The 16,853-nt window shown below is 42.2% G+C and overlaps 1 protein-coding gene across 9 annotated transcripts in view; it reads right to left on the bottom strand.

The window, feature by feature from the left end:
• SH3YL1 (SH3 and SYLF domain containing 1) overlaps positions 1 to 16,853 on the bottom strand; it is a 46,322-nt gene that overhangs the window by 6,150 nt on the left and 23,319 nt on the right. For 4 of the 9 annotated variants that reach the window (XM_035273368.3, XM_002758066.7, XM_035273369.3 and 1 more), the window contains 6 exons: positions 14,714 to 14,778; positions 9,374 to 9,486; positions 8,304 to 8,432; positions 6,480 to 6,648; positions 5,530 to 5,608; positions 496 to 552 (listed from right to left, as the gene is read on the bottom strand). In XM_035273368.3, the coding sequence (XP_035129259.3) occupies positions 496 to 552; positions 5,530 to 5,608; positions 6,480 to 6,648; positions 8,304 to 8,432; positions 9,374 to 9,486; positions 14,714 to 14,778 (612 nt within the window). Of the gene's footprint in view, positions 1 to 495; positions 553 to 5,529; positions 5,609 to 6,479; positions 6,649 to 8,303; positions 8,433 to 9,373; positions 9,487 to 14,116; positions 14,519 to 14,713; positions 14,779 to 16,853 lie in introns of all 9 variants that reach the window. The other 5 variants (XM_078348536.1, XM_078348537.1, XM_078348538.1 and 2 more) reach the window with 3 other exon arrangements.

The raw sequence follows: 16,853 nt of genomic DNA, 5'->3' as shown, positions 1-16,853 counted from the left end.
TCCTTCCAGGAAAGTTTCTGAAGAATATTTAAAGATGATAGGTGGAAGGACCATTTTTTCTATGGTAAATCTTAACAAGTTTTATAAAGTATTTCCCAATAATAACAAAACATTTGAGCTTAAAAAATAAAAGAAAAAAATTCTTAGAAATATAAAATGTATGGGGCTAAAATGCAAAGAAAATGCAATTAGGATCAAATCATAATTCAAAGCTCACGTGCTCTTCAGACGATACCATGGCTCCCTGGCTCCGCCACACTGTCCTGAGCACACGCTTCCTACCCAGCTTCCTATCACCCTCACTATCTGAAAGGCAGGTAAGAGGACTGAGCACAGCATTTTCTAAATAAAGTACTTCTCAAAAGAATGTAAATATCCTATAAAGAAAAGGGCTGGACATTTCTCACCGATTTTCATAACCAACAGATTGGTTAGGAAGTTTGTGATCACAAGATGAATATGAGTCATTTATAACATAGAAGGTTATTGATTTACCAACTCTGTCGTGATAGCTGGGAAGTTCGGGATAGAGCTTATATTCATTTCTGTTACCTGCAAAAAAAATAGAGGGGAATGGTGATTCTGAAAACGTATTAGTCTATATTATATAAAATACACAAAATTGCCAAATCCTGCCCTTGTCGAGCAAGTATTTTAAATCACTAAGTTGACAGGATCATCATCATGTGATTGTGCTTTCAGTCCGAAGATATGCCTGAATAAGCCCAGGGGATATAGTAAGTATGAGGTAGATGATAAATGCCTGATATCTGTATGACACAGAAGGACACACAGTGTTCTCATTATAAATTCAGATGAAAAATTCTATTAGGTCCTTCTTCAATTGCATTGAAGGCGAAGAAACAGAAACCACTGACTGATGGAATGATTTACTGTGCATAAGAGCCATTCACTAACTGCCTGCACATCCACACCCACGTTTCACTAACTGCACATCCACATCCACACCCACGTTTCACTAACTGCACATCCACGTTTCACTAACTGCCTGCACATCCACATCCACGTTTCACTAACTGCCTGCACATCCACATCCACGTTTCACATTGGATTCCTGTTCTGATGCTTTAGGGCAGTGTAGTGCAGTGATAGGTGGGATGATCTGGGGCTTGCTTTTCTTCTTCAAGTGTACAAATAATGATTCTAACAGTATAGAAAATGAAGAGCATACTCTGCACATCATGTTCTCAGCTGGACTGCTTTAAATAGAACTTTCCAGGAGCTGGAGATCTGGGGTCTCTTAAGTGACCTGTGCCCACACACCCTTTTGCAGCCTCTGCATACCCCTAAAGACAGGCATATACCAGTTCAAAGGCCATTGGCCTAAGAAACTTATGAAAAGAAGAATTTAGAAATAAACATTGGTGGGACAGGAAAAAGGATACAAGTATTTCGTGAGAATCTATTTTAAAAACTGATTAGAAATATTTTTGGGCAAGTGACCAGCTATAAGATAAGCAAAGTACATGCAAATTAAGATTTCCTTAACTGTGAAAATAGGCACCAAGTAGAAATAGAAAAGTGCATCCCATTCGCCATAGCAAACCAAAATAGCAAAGTACTTGGGAACAAATTTAACACAAAAGGCACAGAAACCATGAAATCTTATTGAAAGACAAAATCTCAACAAATGGAGAGCATGAAATAAAATTATTATCTCTCAAATGAATAAATGTATACATGTAATGTTACTGTAATTAGCACTGAAAAATTATGGAATGAATACAAGTACATAATACTATTTCAACTAGAATGGTATATTGGGGAGGAGGGAAAATTGGGAAAACAATCTCAAATTATATGAAGACTAAGTATCCAGTAAATGCAAAGATAAAAATATCACAGGAAGATCTAGGAAACTATGAATACACTCTTGTATAGGAGGTGGGAAGAGCTTAACCATATCTATAAAAATAAATTATAGACACATTTTTAGATAAAACTTAAAACTTTCATATAGTAAAATTATGAAAAACAAGATCAAAAGAAAAATGATAAATGTTCAAATATGCTGCAACCCAAATGACCAACAAAATCTGTAATATCTAAACATTTCCATAAATTGAGACAGCAACAAATATTCCAACAGGAAAACATAGACCGATGAAATGAAGAGACTTTTCAGATAAAATTAAATCCAAAACATCAGCAATTATATGAAGAGATGTTTAAATTCACTAATAGGAATAAATACAATCTGATGAACAAGGAGATGTGACGAGCCTTGACTCCAAAATCTTCTAGATGCTTCTACATTAATTGCAGTGAGGAAGGTCTATGCTGAAGAATGTCATAATGGATGTTATAATTGAAAATGTACATAGTGGGGAATGTAAGTGGTGGGGAAGGTACACGGTGGGGAGTGCATGTAGTGAGGAGTGAACATGGTGGGAAATGTGTATAGTGGGAATGTCTGTGGTGGGAAGCCTGCATAGTGAGGACTTGGTGGGACTGTTATGGGGAGTGTATATATCGTGGGGAGCATATATGGTTAGGATCGCACATGGTGGGTAGTATACATGGTACAGAATATGGTGGGTGTATATGTGGTGGAGAATGCACATGTGGAGAGTATACATGTAAGACATGCGCATGGGGGGGTGGTACCACGTTGGGGAATGCGTATGGTGGGTAGTATACATGATGGGGAATGCATAGGGTGGAAAATGCATATGGTGCATAGAGGGAAATGTGCACGGTAGGAAATGCCTAGGGTGGGAAGCCCATGTAATGGGAACTACTATGGTGGGAATGTTATGGGGCAGTGTATATATGGCTAGGATTGCACGTGCTGGGCAGTATACACGGTGGGGAACGCCTGTAGTGGGGAACGCATATGGTGGTGAGTGTTATGGTGGGAAATGGTTGATGAGACTCTTAGTAAAAACTTTTGAAAAGTAATCTGCTAAATATGTTAAAACTTTAAAAATATATTCTTTGACCTATAATATCCACTCCTGTCAACTATCTCAAAAAAAAACAAAACTGCCAGTGTATATAAATATTAATTTGAAAGTGTATCAATTGTGGCACTGTTTGGCATGGAAAAAATCTGAAATAAAGTTAATATCCATCAATAGGAGAGTGACTGAGTAAACTTGTACATCTGTGACATGGAATATTAAATAATTATTAAAAAGAAATAATTAGAGCTATACCAGTTGACTTAGGGATTTATATGTGGAATTGTTGAGCCAAACAAAATAACAAATAACATATTAAATATAAGAAGATACAGTAAAGCACATATAAGATGATAGCATATTTATGAGACAAAATAAAATATTCTGTCCATGTTTACGTGTATGTTCATACATGCTGTGTGTAGGACTACACCAGGATGGAGAGGAAGCATAAAAGTTCACACTTTATGTCATGAACACGGGTTTCTTGAAATCAGGATAGAAGAGGGTATCTTGTAAATTAAAATATAGGTGAAATGGGAAAAACACTGCATCACAGACCATCCATATGAACATAGGTGCATGTATGTAACATTATATGTGTGTGTATCTATCTTAAGGACCTTAAGAAAAGGTCAGATTTAAAATAAAAGGTTAAAAGTCCACACTAGTTTTAAACTTTTGGTTTGCTAAATTAAAAACTGATGTTCATAGCTTGAGAGCTACGGCACGTGAGAAGTGACGGTGTCCTGCGGACGCCGTGGCCTAGACGCGAAGGGTGGGACGCAAACAGTGAAGGGCGAAGGAGTGTTCACGGTGTGTCGGGTGAGGCTGGGTCTGCAGCCATGTAACCAGGCTGCCCTGTGCACCAGCAGGGACACCGCTGTGTCTGTGCGAAGTGGGGAGGGCACCGCCCGTCTCCCCAGGAAAGGGTTTGGGGAAGACATGAGTCACACAAGTCCCTGTGGGAAAGACCCAGAAGCGGGCATAGGCAAGAACCCTGTGTTTAGAAAGCTCGCTCAGCCGGGCGCAGTGGCTCACGCCTATAATCCCAGCACTTTGGGAGGCCAAGGCAGGTGGATCATGAGGTCAAGAGATCGAAACCATCCTGGTCAACATGCTGAAACCACGTCTCTACTAAAAATGCAAAAAATTAGCTGGGTATGGTGGCACGTGCCTGTAATCCCAGCTACTTGGGAGGCTGAGGCAGGAGAATTGCCTGAACCCAGGAGGCGGAGGTTGCGGTGAGCCGAGATCCTGCCATTGCACTCCAGCCTGGGTAACAAGAGCGAAACTCAGTCTCAAAAAAAAAAAAAAAGAAAAAGAAAAAGAAAAAGCTCGCTCAAAGGGGTATACGGCAGTAACAACCTTTGCAGCTTTTCAACTGTTAACTGAAAGGAATTCCTTCAGGTAAAGTCATTTTTAAATCCACACTGACAACGACTTGAGGCTAAGAGGACTGGGATTTTTATACATGAGAGGATATTATATATGCATATGCAGGTATCCATTCTCAGTGAGGACATTTTATATTAAAACATACATATGGGTCAAATTTTATATAATCACTCAGATCTAAAATAAATATAAATTCAGTGTTCACATCTCATTAGTCACTGGAAATATGAATCTCAGTAAATCAATCATCTGAACGTGAATCAGCAGTGGACCACCCCTCATCCCAAAAGAACAGGGGACAGACGCAGGTGAGGGGGCAGGTGGGGAATGAAGAACAAGCCTGGTTCCTGAGCATCTTCCTGGGAGGGTGAACTTAGACCAGGCAAAGGCACCGCCAAGAATCATGTGAGGAACTTGGGCTCAACACTGGAGAAAACAAATACAGCAAAGTAAGGAGGAGGCAGAGGATGCACGTCCTGCCTTCTTGCAGAGCTTCACCATTGACTCCCACAAAACTCATCGCACTCCTTCTTCCACTGAGAGCAGTTATGTTCCTACACGTAACCTCTCTCCTCCTGTTCCGCAAGTTCTCCAGAGGCAAGTTCTAAGTCAAAGTCACCTTTGTGCACCCAAAGTCATAGCACAATGACTCTTGTATGACCGTCAATCACCACACGCAAGTCCCCTACTTCAGTATACTCCTCTGTACTGGTAACCTCTATATACGAGGAGCAGAAACACAAGAGTGATTCACACGAATGAATGACAGAAAGAAAAAGACCAAAACCTGGTGCTGTATAAATTTCATCTAGTTTGAAAACCGTCTTATGAAATCCTGAGCTCCAAAGAATATATGTCAAAACTGATATTCGGAGTTATAAATAGGCTTATCTTGTTCTCATTTCAAATCAGGAGGACAATGGATTTTGGAGGAAATGGCAAAGAAAATAAATAAAAAAAACCTTTAAAGATAAATATCTTTGTAGATTTAGGAAAGTATCATGAATAGGAACAGAAGCGTTCACAAATTACAGCAATGAGAATTTGTCTTATGCATTTAGAAGAGGCTAAGCACTTACTTTACTCTCTTAAATTCCTTAGTTCTTCTATTTGTCTCTAAAGTTTAACGATGCACCTTGATTTCTTAACACTAACATTTAATAATTACTTAATTACAATTGTATTTGAATTGCAACAAAAAATTTACTTTGCGAGCCAGAGTTCAGCTGGGCCGGTGCAGATGACTGCTGTGGTCTTGACGATGGCTTTGGAGGTAATTCTTTTGCCTGGGAGAAACAAAAAATAAATACACATAATTTTTCACATGCACCCTCCAGACTCCATGTAATTCAACTGGATGACAAGACTTGGATGTGGACAGGGTGTGCTCTTCTCATGCCTGAAGCTAACCGCCCCCCCGGCACCTCTGACCAACTGTGCAAGGTCTGAGTGAGCTGCAGGGACGGTGTCATAGTAACTGGCTCAGCAAGTGACTGGCAGAGGCAGTGGCAGACAAACTCCAGGGCTTCATTTTCGTTCTATGAAACAGGCATCAAACCAACTCAGAAAGGTGCTGTGGAACCTGATGAACAAGGTATGCAAATCCCTTGGTGCCTCAAGACCTAATGTACAAAGGTGTCAGTATCCACAACTATTATTCATATTCATATTCATATTATTATTATTATTGAGACAAGGTGTTGCTCTGTTGACCAGGCTGAGTGCAGTGGCATGATCTTGGCTCAGTGCAGCCTCATGGGCTCAAGCGATCCTCCTGCCTCAGCCTCCTGAGTAGCTGAGATTTTTGGCATGCGCCACCACTCCCAGCTAATGTTTTTATGGTAGAGACTGGGTTTCCCTATGTTGACCAGGCTGATCTCAAGTGATCCACCTGCCTCAGCCTCCCAAATATTATTTGTATGATTGATACAGCAAAGTTTCATTCTTGGAGAAATACAATCACAGAAGACGAATTATGTTTTTCCCCGAAATTTGTGTGAGGAAATGTCAAGGTAGCATGACATTTTCACAAGAACTTTAAGTAAGTGAACTATGAAGGAGGCTTAGTCGGTTCTTAGGAACCTGATATCAAGGACAGAATTTTCCACAGAAAGAGATTTCTGAGAATACGGAGTGAAACGTAAAACCAAACAGTACAGAAGACTTCCTCTGCTGCCTTGCCGCTTTTCTCAAATTGGTTCGTTGTCCTTCATTTTCATACTTTTCAGTAAAGGAATCAAGAATTTCATAAAGATCTTCGGCTTGAGCAGGCCGTGGTGTGTCTCCAAATAAAATTTCAGATGCTCGGATATCTTGACAATAAAATCTAATAGGAAAGACAAAATTAAAAGCATTTTTAATCTACACAAATCTTTTCTAGAGTTAAGCACAGCATGTGCACACATACATGGTGAGTGTATATAATCATTCATATATAGCAGTTCACACAGACTACTTCTTAAACACTAACTGGAAGCAATATCCCATGTTCAGGTCTTAAATTAACCCCAAAGTGCACCTCTACAGGTCACTACCATAAATATCCTTATATGTACCCTTTATTAATATAAAGCATATCCACTACCATAAATATCCTTATATATACCCTTTATTAATATAAAGCATATCCACTACCATAAATATCCTTATATGTACCCTTTATTAATATAAAGCATATCCACATTATCATATGAATACTTACACTTGCACATATATAATACACACATATTCATATATAAACACGTAAAAATATACACACAAGCACAAACACTGTTACAGGTTTTTACTTTTTAAGTTTCTTTAAAAATCGTGCCTATAACTGTGGCTTTGTAATTTCCTTAAAATATTTATCGAGATTAAATAAACATTTGCCTTACATGCCTAGAGGCCCTGCAGTTCATTAAGCAACATATTTGTTTTAGTTTGTCCAGGGTTCACTTGAACTTCGGTGGGAAGGCCTGCCAACGGCCTAGAACCAGCAGTTTCTAAAAGCATTCTTCTGTTACACTTTTCTCAAATTAATAAAACCAGGAATTAATACTTCACTTTTGATTTTCTAAGATGAATAGTTCTGCAAACCTTGCTTTTCCCCGTCCTTCCTATTTCCTACCCCTTGTGGTTTATATTTAGCTTTATCAAATAGTGCTGCTGAATTCCTGAGTGACTCGTGGGGTAAACACTGGAAGCTTTGTCTCTGATAGTGGGGGGTCTGTCTGCCGCACGTGGGGAATGTGAACAGCCAGCAGCAGCGGTGTGGCCTGATCAGGCTGGCAATTAGTGGAACTTCTGCAGGTTCCGGAAGAAGTCCCATTGTCGGACTTAGCTATCTCTGTCACATATTTTAGTGGCAATTTGTAAGAGCCACTTAATTTGCATCTTTGGGAAAATTAGCCGGATGCCAGTTTAAAGTAGAATTTTCCCTTTACCGCCTAGGATACTTCCAGATTCTATTTTTTAAAAATCAAACTGTGTTTTAAACTGGTCTCTATTCGATATGGAGAAAAGACAAAGGTGACACACAGCGCGGAACACTGACTGAGCCAGGAGTGCCGTCCAGAGACCTCTGAAAATCACTGAAATCGGTGCTTCCAACTGAGAGCATGAGTAACTTCTGCTTGTGTTTCTTAATCTTAAAATGCAAAGTGGGAAAACAGTATTTACAACTGAATATACATGGTGATTACATCATATATGGCAAAACAAACAAATTATGCGGAGGAAAATGTTGGAAGGCAGTAAAGGAAAATGTGAATTGTGTTGGTCTTTTAAGGGATAGAATGTTTTTATTTGTTTTATTTTTTGTGTGTCTTCTGCATTTTCTAGAGCATAGATTATTTTTATATTTGATTTTTAAATGTAAGATATACACTTAAAATCACATTGTAAAAAGAATATATAAATGTACCCTGCAAATTATATTCACTTTTGAAGTATTATTTTCTCATCACACTTTACATTAAAATCGCTTTAACTTGAACTGACTTTCTATTAGTTTCTTTCCTTTCGATCAAACAGCTCCCTTCTAAAGACACGCCTGCAAAGAGTCCTCTGGACTTGCAGTAGGTGAAGACAGCGGCTGAGCTTCTCAGGGCCACGTTTCCTTCCAGGTTCCTGCAAAGCACAAGATTTTGCATCACAAAGCGGTGGGCAGCTCTGAGCCTGAAGACAACCATTTCAATAGCAGCTCTGAGCCTGAAGTCCATTTCAATAGCAGGCTTCCAGCGCAAACTGATTACCTCCTTCGGTGCCTTCTTCAGCCGTTTCTATGTTTTACTTACTGTAGGCCTAAATTAGATGTTATAACATGGTCTAGAGGAAAAGCAGGCCGGGGGAAGAACATATATAAAGGTATCACAGAAGGCCATGAGGGTATAGAACTGTGTTGCAAAAGAATACAGTGCAGAATGTGTAAATATATTTTTAAAAATTTGCAAATCTGATATTTTCCAACTGGATCTTCCTCTCTTAAAACTGGAAAATACATCTCAAGAGTGCTAAAGAATTTGGAGTCTTTTTGCATTGCTTATTTTCATGGAACTCACAAACATTTTTAGCTAATTTTACTGTATAACTTCTATAAATAGTGTGGATATTGCACAATTAATCCAAGACTAGCACTTCATTAATAGAGAAGAAAAATACACTTTAAGTACTATAAACGTGGCTCAAAGAAACATCCATTTCCAATTTTTATAATTTACTTTGAAAAATAGCTTTTTCTTTCCAATTGAAGCTGAACTTTATCACAAAATCTGACTTGCCTTTGGCTCCCTCAAAGCTTAAGGTGGATTTTATGTTCAAGTCTGACAGACACAATGGCCTATATCTCTAAAACATTTCATTCTTCTTGTGTGTTCTGGTTTCAGATTTTCTAGCTTATCTCACTGGCTGTGTTTTGTGAATTTCCTGTTTGTGATGACCTTGAATCTTCTGGGCAGCATAAATCTGGGGATGCAAAAATCTGCTCATTTTAACTCAAGTTTCCTATTAATGTAAAATAAAATATGCAGTTGTTAAATCTTTACTGTCTAACATCTATTCAAAGAACTCACCTTCCCAAGGGCCCGACAGCCACAGTCAAGTTCCCGCCGAGGGTTAGATTTCCGCCTTTCGCAAAAGCTTCTACAGCACGGTCATAATTCAGAATTATCACCAAGTCTGATACCTAAAACGTAGAAACCCACTGATGTAAAAATAGTCAAGATGAAATATCATTTAAAATTTATCTTGACTAAAACTCAACTATACCATATGCAAGGTAGCAAAATATCAGTATAGACAGCAAAGAATGTCAAACAAGAGTCCTACTTTTATTTTGAGCTGATGAATCATAAAGCGTACATTGCCACAGGTAATTACAGCAGACTGCAGTGAGCATTTACTGTGTGCCAAGTGTATACTGTGAGCTTTACCGTAATTACAGCAGACTGCAGCGAGCATTTACTGTGTGCCACGTGTATACTGTGAGCTTTACCGTAATTACGGCAGACTGCAGTGTATTTACTGTGTGCCAAGTGTATACTGTGAGCTTTACTGTAATTATGGCAGACTGAAGCGAGCATTTACTGTGTGCCATGTGTATACTGTGAACTTTACCTGCATCATGTCCTTTAATCTTCCAAACAAGCTGGCCATGTAGGCGGTGATTCTAAGGTTTAGTGGGGTTACCTAAACTGTCAGTGCTAACAAATCAAAGGTTGGAGGAAGGGATCCAGCATGCTCTCTGATCTCATGAAACTAAACACTTCATAAAAGCCAAGCCCAAAGAGCACAGCAGCAGAGTCTATGGGGCTGAAGGCCCTGGGAGGCTTTCTGCAGGCCCCTCCTGGCAAGGGGTGTCCCCCTGCTAGGAAGCTGAACGTGGGCCACTTCACTGTAGGTCACAGAAGCTCAACATATCAGAAAGCAAAGTAGTTTTCTACTTCCACGACTTAATTTTTCTTTTTCTTTTTATTTTGAGATGGAGTTTTGCTCTTTTTGCCCAGGCTGGAGTGCAGTGCTGTGATCCCAGCTCACTGCAACCTCCGCCTCCCAGTTTCAAGTGATTCTCCCACTTCAGCCTCCCGAGTAGATGGGATTGAAGGCACCCACCACCACGCCTGGCTAATTTTTGTATTTTTAGTAGAGATGGGTTTCACTATGTTGGCCAGGCTGGTCTCGAACTCCTGATCCCAGGAGATCCACCAGCCTTAGCCTCCCAAAGTGCTGGATTACAGGTGTGAGCCACTGTGCCCGACTGACTTAATTTTTCTCTAAATAAAAGCAGAAACTACAATGAGACTCAACGGAATGCTCAAGGCATGTCAACATGGAGAAAGGATTTGTTTCTCTAATTCATCACTGTAGTGGGGAAGCCCAAGGTTAGAACTAAAAAATAACACGGCCCATCAAATGAGAGGCAGCATGGGCCAGGGCAGCCCCGGGTGTGGAGAACCAGCATCCACCTCAGCTTCTCTTCTCAATAGCTGTGCACCTTGGGGTATTTTAACCAGCCTTGGGGTCTGTGTGTTTAAAATTTGCTTACTGGGACCTACACCTCATGGAACTATTGGGAGAGTCAGATACACGTGTCGAGGGCACCTGGGAAGTTGAAAGAGTGCCAGCACGGCGCTAAGCGTTTGGGCTCAGAATTAAAAATATTTAGGTGTGAACTCCACTACTCTCTTTTGTTCAACAGTTCCAGATCCCTGCGGGACGTCTGTCTTGCTCCTTCTTGTAAGCTGTGGAAATAAACCAAGGGCCATTGCTGCTCACAGGCTCCCAGGCTGTCTGCGGAGCTCTTGACCTGGTTCTCAGATTAATTGGCAGTATCACCAAAAAACACAGGATTATCTAGTTCTTATTTCGCAAGAACTAAAGAGAGATCAGAAAAAAAAATCAAAAGATGTTTTTTTTTTTTCCTTTAGCTGCCTCTCATAGCTGTGCCTATCATGATGTGTTAACTGTATCACGATGTGCCAGGCAGAAGGAGAACATCACAACCAGTGTAGCTACAAGGTCATGGGAGAAAATTTGTTTTCTGAGTGTGTACGTGTCACGCATTATGAAAGACAAATTTGTTACATAAAAATACATATAAGATACGGGTTATACACTCATCGGCGAAAATGCTTAACTTTGCATAAGAAAAGCTTAATAGTTCTGTGCCATTCAGCACCACAATCTCAGAAGTTGTCCATACGTAAAACAAAAGGAACGCTTGGCAAGAGTCAAGTTGAAGCATCCTGTGTGGGTCAGCGAGCTGGTAGATTCAGTTTGTCCTACAGATCTTGAGTGTATTTTATATCATAAAATGATTCAAATTAAACATTATTAAGGAACATACATGTATCAGGAACTCTCTTAGGGCCTTTCAAGTATAGTCTCATTTGGTAGTAATAGGATTTTTCTGTCACTCATATGAAAATGTCAACTTCAGAGCATTAATATGATTAAAAAATGTCAGTAACTATATAATGAGGCAGGTTTTAAACATGAGTCTGCCTGAGTGTGTGCCACTATTATTACACCTATTTTCCAGATAAAGATATTGCAGCCATCAGCAGCTCAATAATTTGCCAAGGTTGCATGGCATGCAAAAGAGATTAAGTCAGGAGTTCGAGACCAGCCTGACCAACATGGTGAAACACCATCTCTACTAAAAATACAAAATTAGCCAGCATGGTGGTGCGTGCCTGTAATCCCAGCTACTTGGGAGCTGAGGCAGGAGAATCACTTGAACCCAGGAGGCAGAGGTTGCGATAAGCCGAGATCACGCCATTGCACTCCAGCCTAAGCAACAAGAGCAAAACTCTGTGTCAAAAAAAACACCAAAACGGTGTATCGGTCTATCAAATGCTATTTAAAGTCTTCCATGTCATTTACAGGATGTTGCGATTATGTTTTACTTGCACTTGTTTTAGACTAATGGGCCCTATGGCTAAAAGTCCAACCTTTTCAAAGAATTACCATGGAAACTCTCAATTTTGGTATTTATTATACTGAAATTTAATACAGAGTTCATGACTGAGTCGCTCATCATTTTTGAAATAAATATTCAAGGCATGCCCCCGAGATGCTCACAGCATGCCCCAGCCTCACAAGGAGCCAGAGGGTGGTGAGAAGGGTGGTGACTCAGCACAGCCAGCAGTTTAGTGGCAGGATCTGCTGAGAGAAAAAGGCCTTTCTAGAAGGAGGGCCCGGGGACTGGGTGGGGGTGGGGAGAGGGGAAAGGAGAGGAGACTGGGTGGGAGTGGGGAGAGAGGGGAAGGAGGGGAGACTGGGTGGGGTACAGAGAGGGGAAAGGAGAGGAGACTGAGTGGGAGTGGGGAGAGGGGGGAAGGAGGGGAGACTGGGTGGGAGTGGGGAGAGAGGAGGGAAGGAGGGGAGACTGGGTGGGGTACAGAGAGGGGAAAGGAGAGGAGACTGGGTGGGAGTGGGGAGAGAGGGGGGAAGGAGGGGAGACCAGGTGGGGTACAGAGAGGGGAAAGGAGAGGAGACTGGGTGGGAGTGGGGAGAGAGGGGAAGGAGGGGAGACTGGGTGGGGTACAGAGAGGGGAAAGGAGAGGAGACTGGGTGGGAGTGGGGAGAGAGGGGGGAAGGAGGGGAGACCAGGTGGGGTACAGAGAGGGGAAAGGAGAGGAGACTGGGTGGGAGTGGGGAGAGAGGAGGGAAGGAGGGGAGACTGGGTGGGGTACGGAGAGGGGAAAGGAGAGGAGACTGGGTGGGAGTGGGGAGAGAGGGGGGAAGGATGGGAGACTGGGTGGGGTACAGAGAGGGGAAAGGAGAGGAGACTGGGTGGGAGTGGGGAGAGAGGGGGGAAGGAGAGGAGACTGGGTGGGGTTGGAGAGAGGGGAAGGAGAGGAGACTGGGTGGGAGTGGGGAGAGAGGGGGGAAGGAGGGGAGACCAGGTGGGGTACAGAGAGGGGAAAGGAGAGGAGACTGAGTGGGGGTGGGGAGAGGGGGGAAGGAGGGGAGACTGGGTGGGGTACAGAGAGGGGAAAGGAGAGGAGACTGGGTGGGAGTGGGGAGAGAGGAGGGAAGGAGGGGAGACTGGGTGGGGGTGGGGAGAGGGGAAAGGAGAGGAGACTGGGTGGGGGTGGGGAGAGAGGGGGGAAGGAGGGGAGACTGGGTGGGGGTGGGGTGAGGGGGGGAAGGAGGGGAGGCTGGGTGGGGTTGGGGAGACGGGGGGGAAGGAGGGGAGACTGGGTGGGGTTGGGGAGAGGGGAAGGAGAGGAGACTGGGTGGGGGTGGGGAGAGAGGGGGGAAGGAGAGGAGACTGGATGGGGGTGGGGAGACGGGGGGGAAGGAGGGGAGACTGGGTGGGGTTGGGGAGAGGGGAAGGAGAGGAGACTGGGTGGGGGTGGGGAGAGAGGGGGGAAGGAGGGGAGACTGGATGGGGGTGGGGAGAGAGCAGGGAAGGAGGGGAGACTGGGTGGGGGTGGGGTGAGGGGGGAAGGAGGGGAGACTGGGTGAGGGTGGGGAGAGGGGAAGGAGAGAGGGGAGAAGGAAGGGGAGAAAGCCACAATCCCTGATGAAAACGCACTTTCCACCAGAGGGCAATATTTTGGAAAGCTATGATTTGGTTGCATATAGTACAAAAATGCCGTCATGATAAGCAAAACTAAAATGTATTCCTTTTATACTAGAGATTTATACAGCAGTGAGTAAAGAAGATTAAATAAAGATGAGAGAAGAGTTAGAAGTACTTCCTCCTAAAAAGGCTGAGGGAATTTAAAACCATGACAACAGAGCACATTTACACAGGGTAGCTCAGGAAGAAATTGAAATTTGAGAAGAAAATGAGTTGAGCGTACCCGGAGGTTTGATTTCCAGTCCCTTAAAAATAAAACAACGGATTGGAGATGAGCATCGGCCCTGAGAGGATGGCCGAGAAGGAGACCTCCTGGCGGGCAATGTCCACTCCGTCCCACAGATGCCAGAATCAGGAGCAACATTACACACTCGAGTAACGTGAAGCTCTTCTTTACTTAAAGAACTGGAAGGCATTTGAATATCCTATGTTACAAACTGGATTTCGCCACAAATGATGATGCACTGCCCACGTTATTTCAATGCCCAGTGAAGGAGGATGGTGGCTTTGCCATGAGCAGTCCATAAACTGCCAAGGACAGTTGGCCAGGGGATGAGATGTGCCTGTTATACAGATGTGCATGAGGCAGAAGCAGATAAAATGGTGAATGAGAGAAATCCCACTCCTGGTGAAAGAAAAGGAAAGAAAATGGGAACCATCAGATAGCTTCATTTAGACATTCATCAAGAAAATAAAGGAAGCAATTTTCCTAGGTGTCACTGGTAACAGAACACTAGGAAACCTCTGTTTTCACAGGTGGCACCTGGGAGTCTTCAGTGGCTATGGCAGTTGTGTGGATATACACAATCCACTTACTTACCTCAATTCCTATTTCAAATCCCCCACCAAGGCCAGCTATCCCAATGGCTGAGGGTGCAGACCATGCTAATAAAAACAGACAGACAGAAAAGTTACCCCAACATTAACACACCTCCACATGTAAATACAGGAAGGAAAAATGCTAAACTCTAAAGACTGTTTCTATTTAAAATAGTGAGATTCGGTATTTCCCACTATTTTACAGTGTTCTTCAAAAAGAACATGTAATTTTTAAACAGTTAAAAATATTTGAAAAGGATTAGATATTCATTCTGAGTCTCACCGCGTCACTAGCCCACCTCCTCTAATCTCTCTCTACCAACATGCTTAATACCAAACCAACCACTGGTTCTCTAACCATTAACCATACATAAGCACTTGGTATCCTCAACTGTCAATATTTTGATAAAGCAACTTAGCTGTAGCTCTAGTCTTCAGCCAGAATTTTGTCATAGATTTAAGTGATCAGAAGGATTCAATAGTTTATGATCTAACAGTAACATGATTGTTGTTTCCATTGTAAATTTCTGAAGGCAAAACGGTTTTAACACCTCTAATGCTTAAGCACAACAAATTCAAGGTTATTAAAATTCTAACGAGATAAATCACATTTAGAAACTAAGTACAGTAATTCCGTTTGCCATGATATGGCACATTTTAGGATTACTATATGCTTATTTTTCTTGATATAGAAACAGTTAAACAAGTCTAGAAAAATGTATTTTCCTTCTGGTGGGGGGACAGTCTGGCCAAATCACTTTCTGAAAACTTGCTGCCATGCATGCTAGATAATGGAACATCGCTGGAACTTCCAGCACTATCCTATCCAGGCTTAGAGAAGTTTGGGTTACAGAAATTCGTGTCTGATAAACCCTAAGTTATTTTTCATTCCCTATGTCAGGAACTGTCCCTGTGTTAAGATGCCTGGTCTTGGCCAGGATCCTGGGGGAACGTGTTGTGCCTTATTTGGACAGTTTTAAAATTACTCTCAGCAGAGTCAGCAGCTGCAGCTCAGGACGAAGGAAGAGAATTGCAGGTTTTGAAACCAGTAGGAAGGTCGGCTGGGCTCTGAGAGGAGCCCAGGGCTTGGTGTTGACTGTCCCTCCCTCTGGTCAGGAAGTTATCCGGTCAATGGAACAGCTGGGGACCTGAGACACTGGGGACTTTCTCGTAGACTTTGAGTCCCATCTGACAATGGGACCCCTTGAAATGAGCCTCTATTTCGTTCGGTTTTACTGCCGAGAAGTCTGCTCATGGAAATTTGGATAATGCTTGAAAAAAGATAATTGTGTTCTTCCTATTTTCAAAGCTACACACAGCTATGAAAATGGACCCCCATATTAAGGAAGAGATTCTTGTTGACTGTGGGGCAACCTTGGTAAGAAATGGTGAATCCTGGCCGGGCACAGTGGCTCACGCTTATAATCCCAGCACTTTGGGAGGCCGAGGCGGGTGGATCACGAGGTCAGGAGATCGAGACCATCCTAGTCAACAAGGTGAAACCCCCTCTCTACTAAAAATACAAAAAATTAGCTGGGCATGGTGGCGCGTGCCTGTAATCCCAACTACTCGGGAGGCTGAGGCAGGAGAATTGCCTGAACCCAGGAGGTGGAGGTTGCGGTGAGCCGAGATCGCGCCATTGCACTCCAGCCTGGGTAACAACAGTGAAATTCTGTCTCAAAAAAAAAAAAAAAAAAAAGAAAAAAGAAATGGCGAATCCTGGTGACTGATATTTAAAGGCTGTGTTTCACAAACATGTATATTCTATATTTATTCTAAGTGTCCCATGCTCTCTCAAAATATAATAAAGTTATCTATGCTTAAAAAACTGCTACTGGTAGAAAAATGTGTCCACTGAACAGCAAGTGTTAAACTGGTATAAAAAGCATTTTTTTGGTTTTGACACACCTATGTCCACTTTAAATATTACTATAAATGTTGGTACTTGGGATTCATAACAAATATTTTGATTTCATCTCTAAAGAATCAAGTAGTAGATTTCACCCCAGAAAGTAAAACTAGATTATCCTGGCTCTTGATACAATTCTGCCTTGGGGAAAATTCTTCAAATGTCACGGTTTCTATAAACCACCACAGAAACAAAGAAGTTCACACGTGGCCCCTTATTTTCATATCAATTT

The sequence above is a fragment of the Callithrix jacchus genome, chromosome 14 (assembly GCF_049354715.1).
Source record: "Callithrix jacchus isolate 240 chromosome 14, calJac240_pri, whole genome shotgun sequence".
Classification (NCBI taxonomy): Eukaryota; Metazoa; Chordata; class Mammalia; order Primates; family Cebidae; genus Callithrix; species Callithrix jacchus.
Note: the sequence above shows the minus strand (reverse complement) of the source record. Positions and strands in the feature narration are given on the sequence as shown.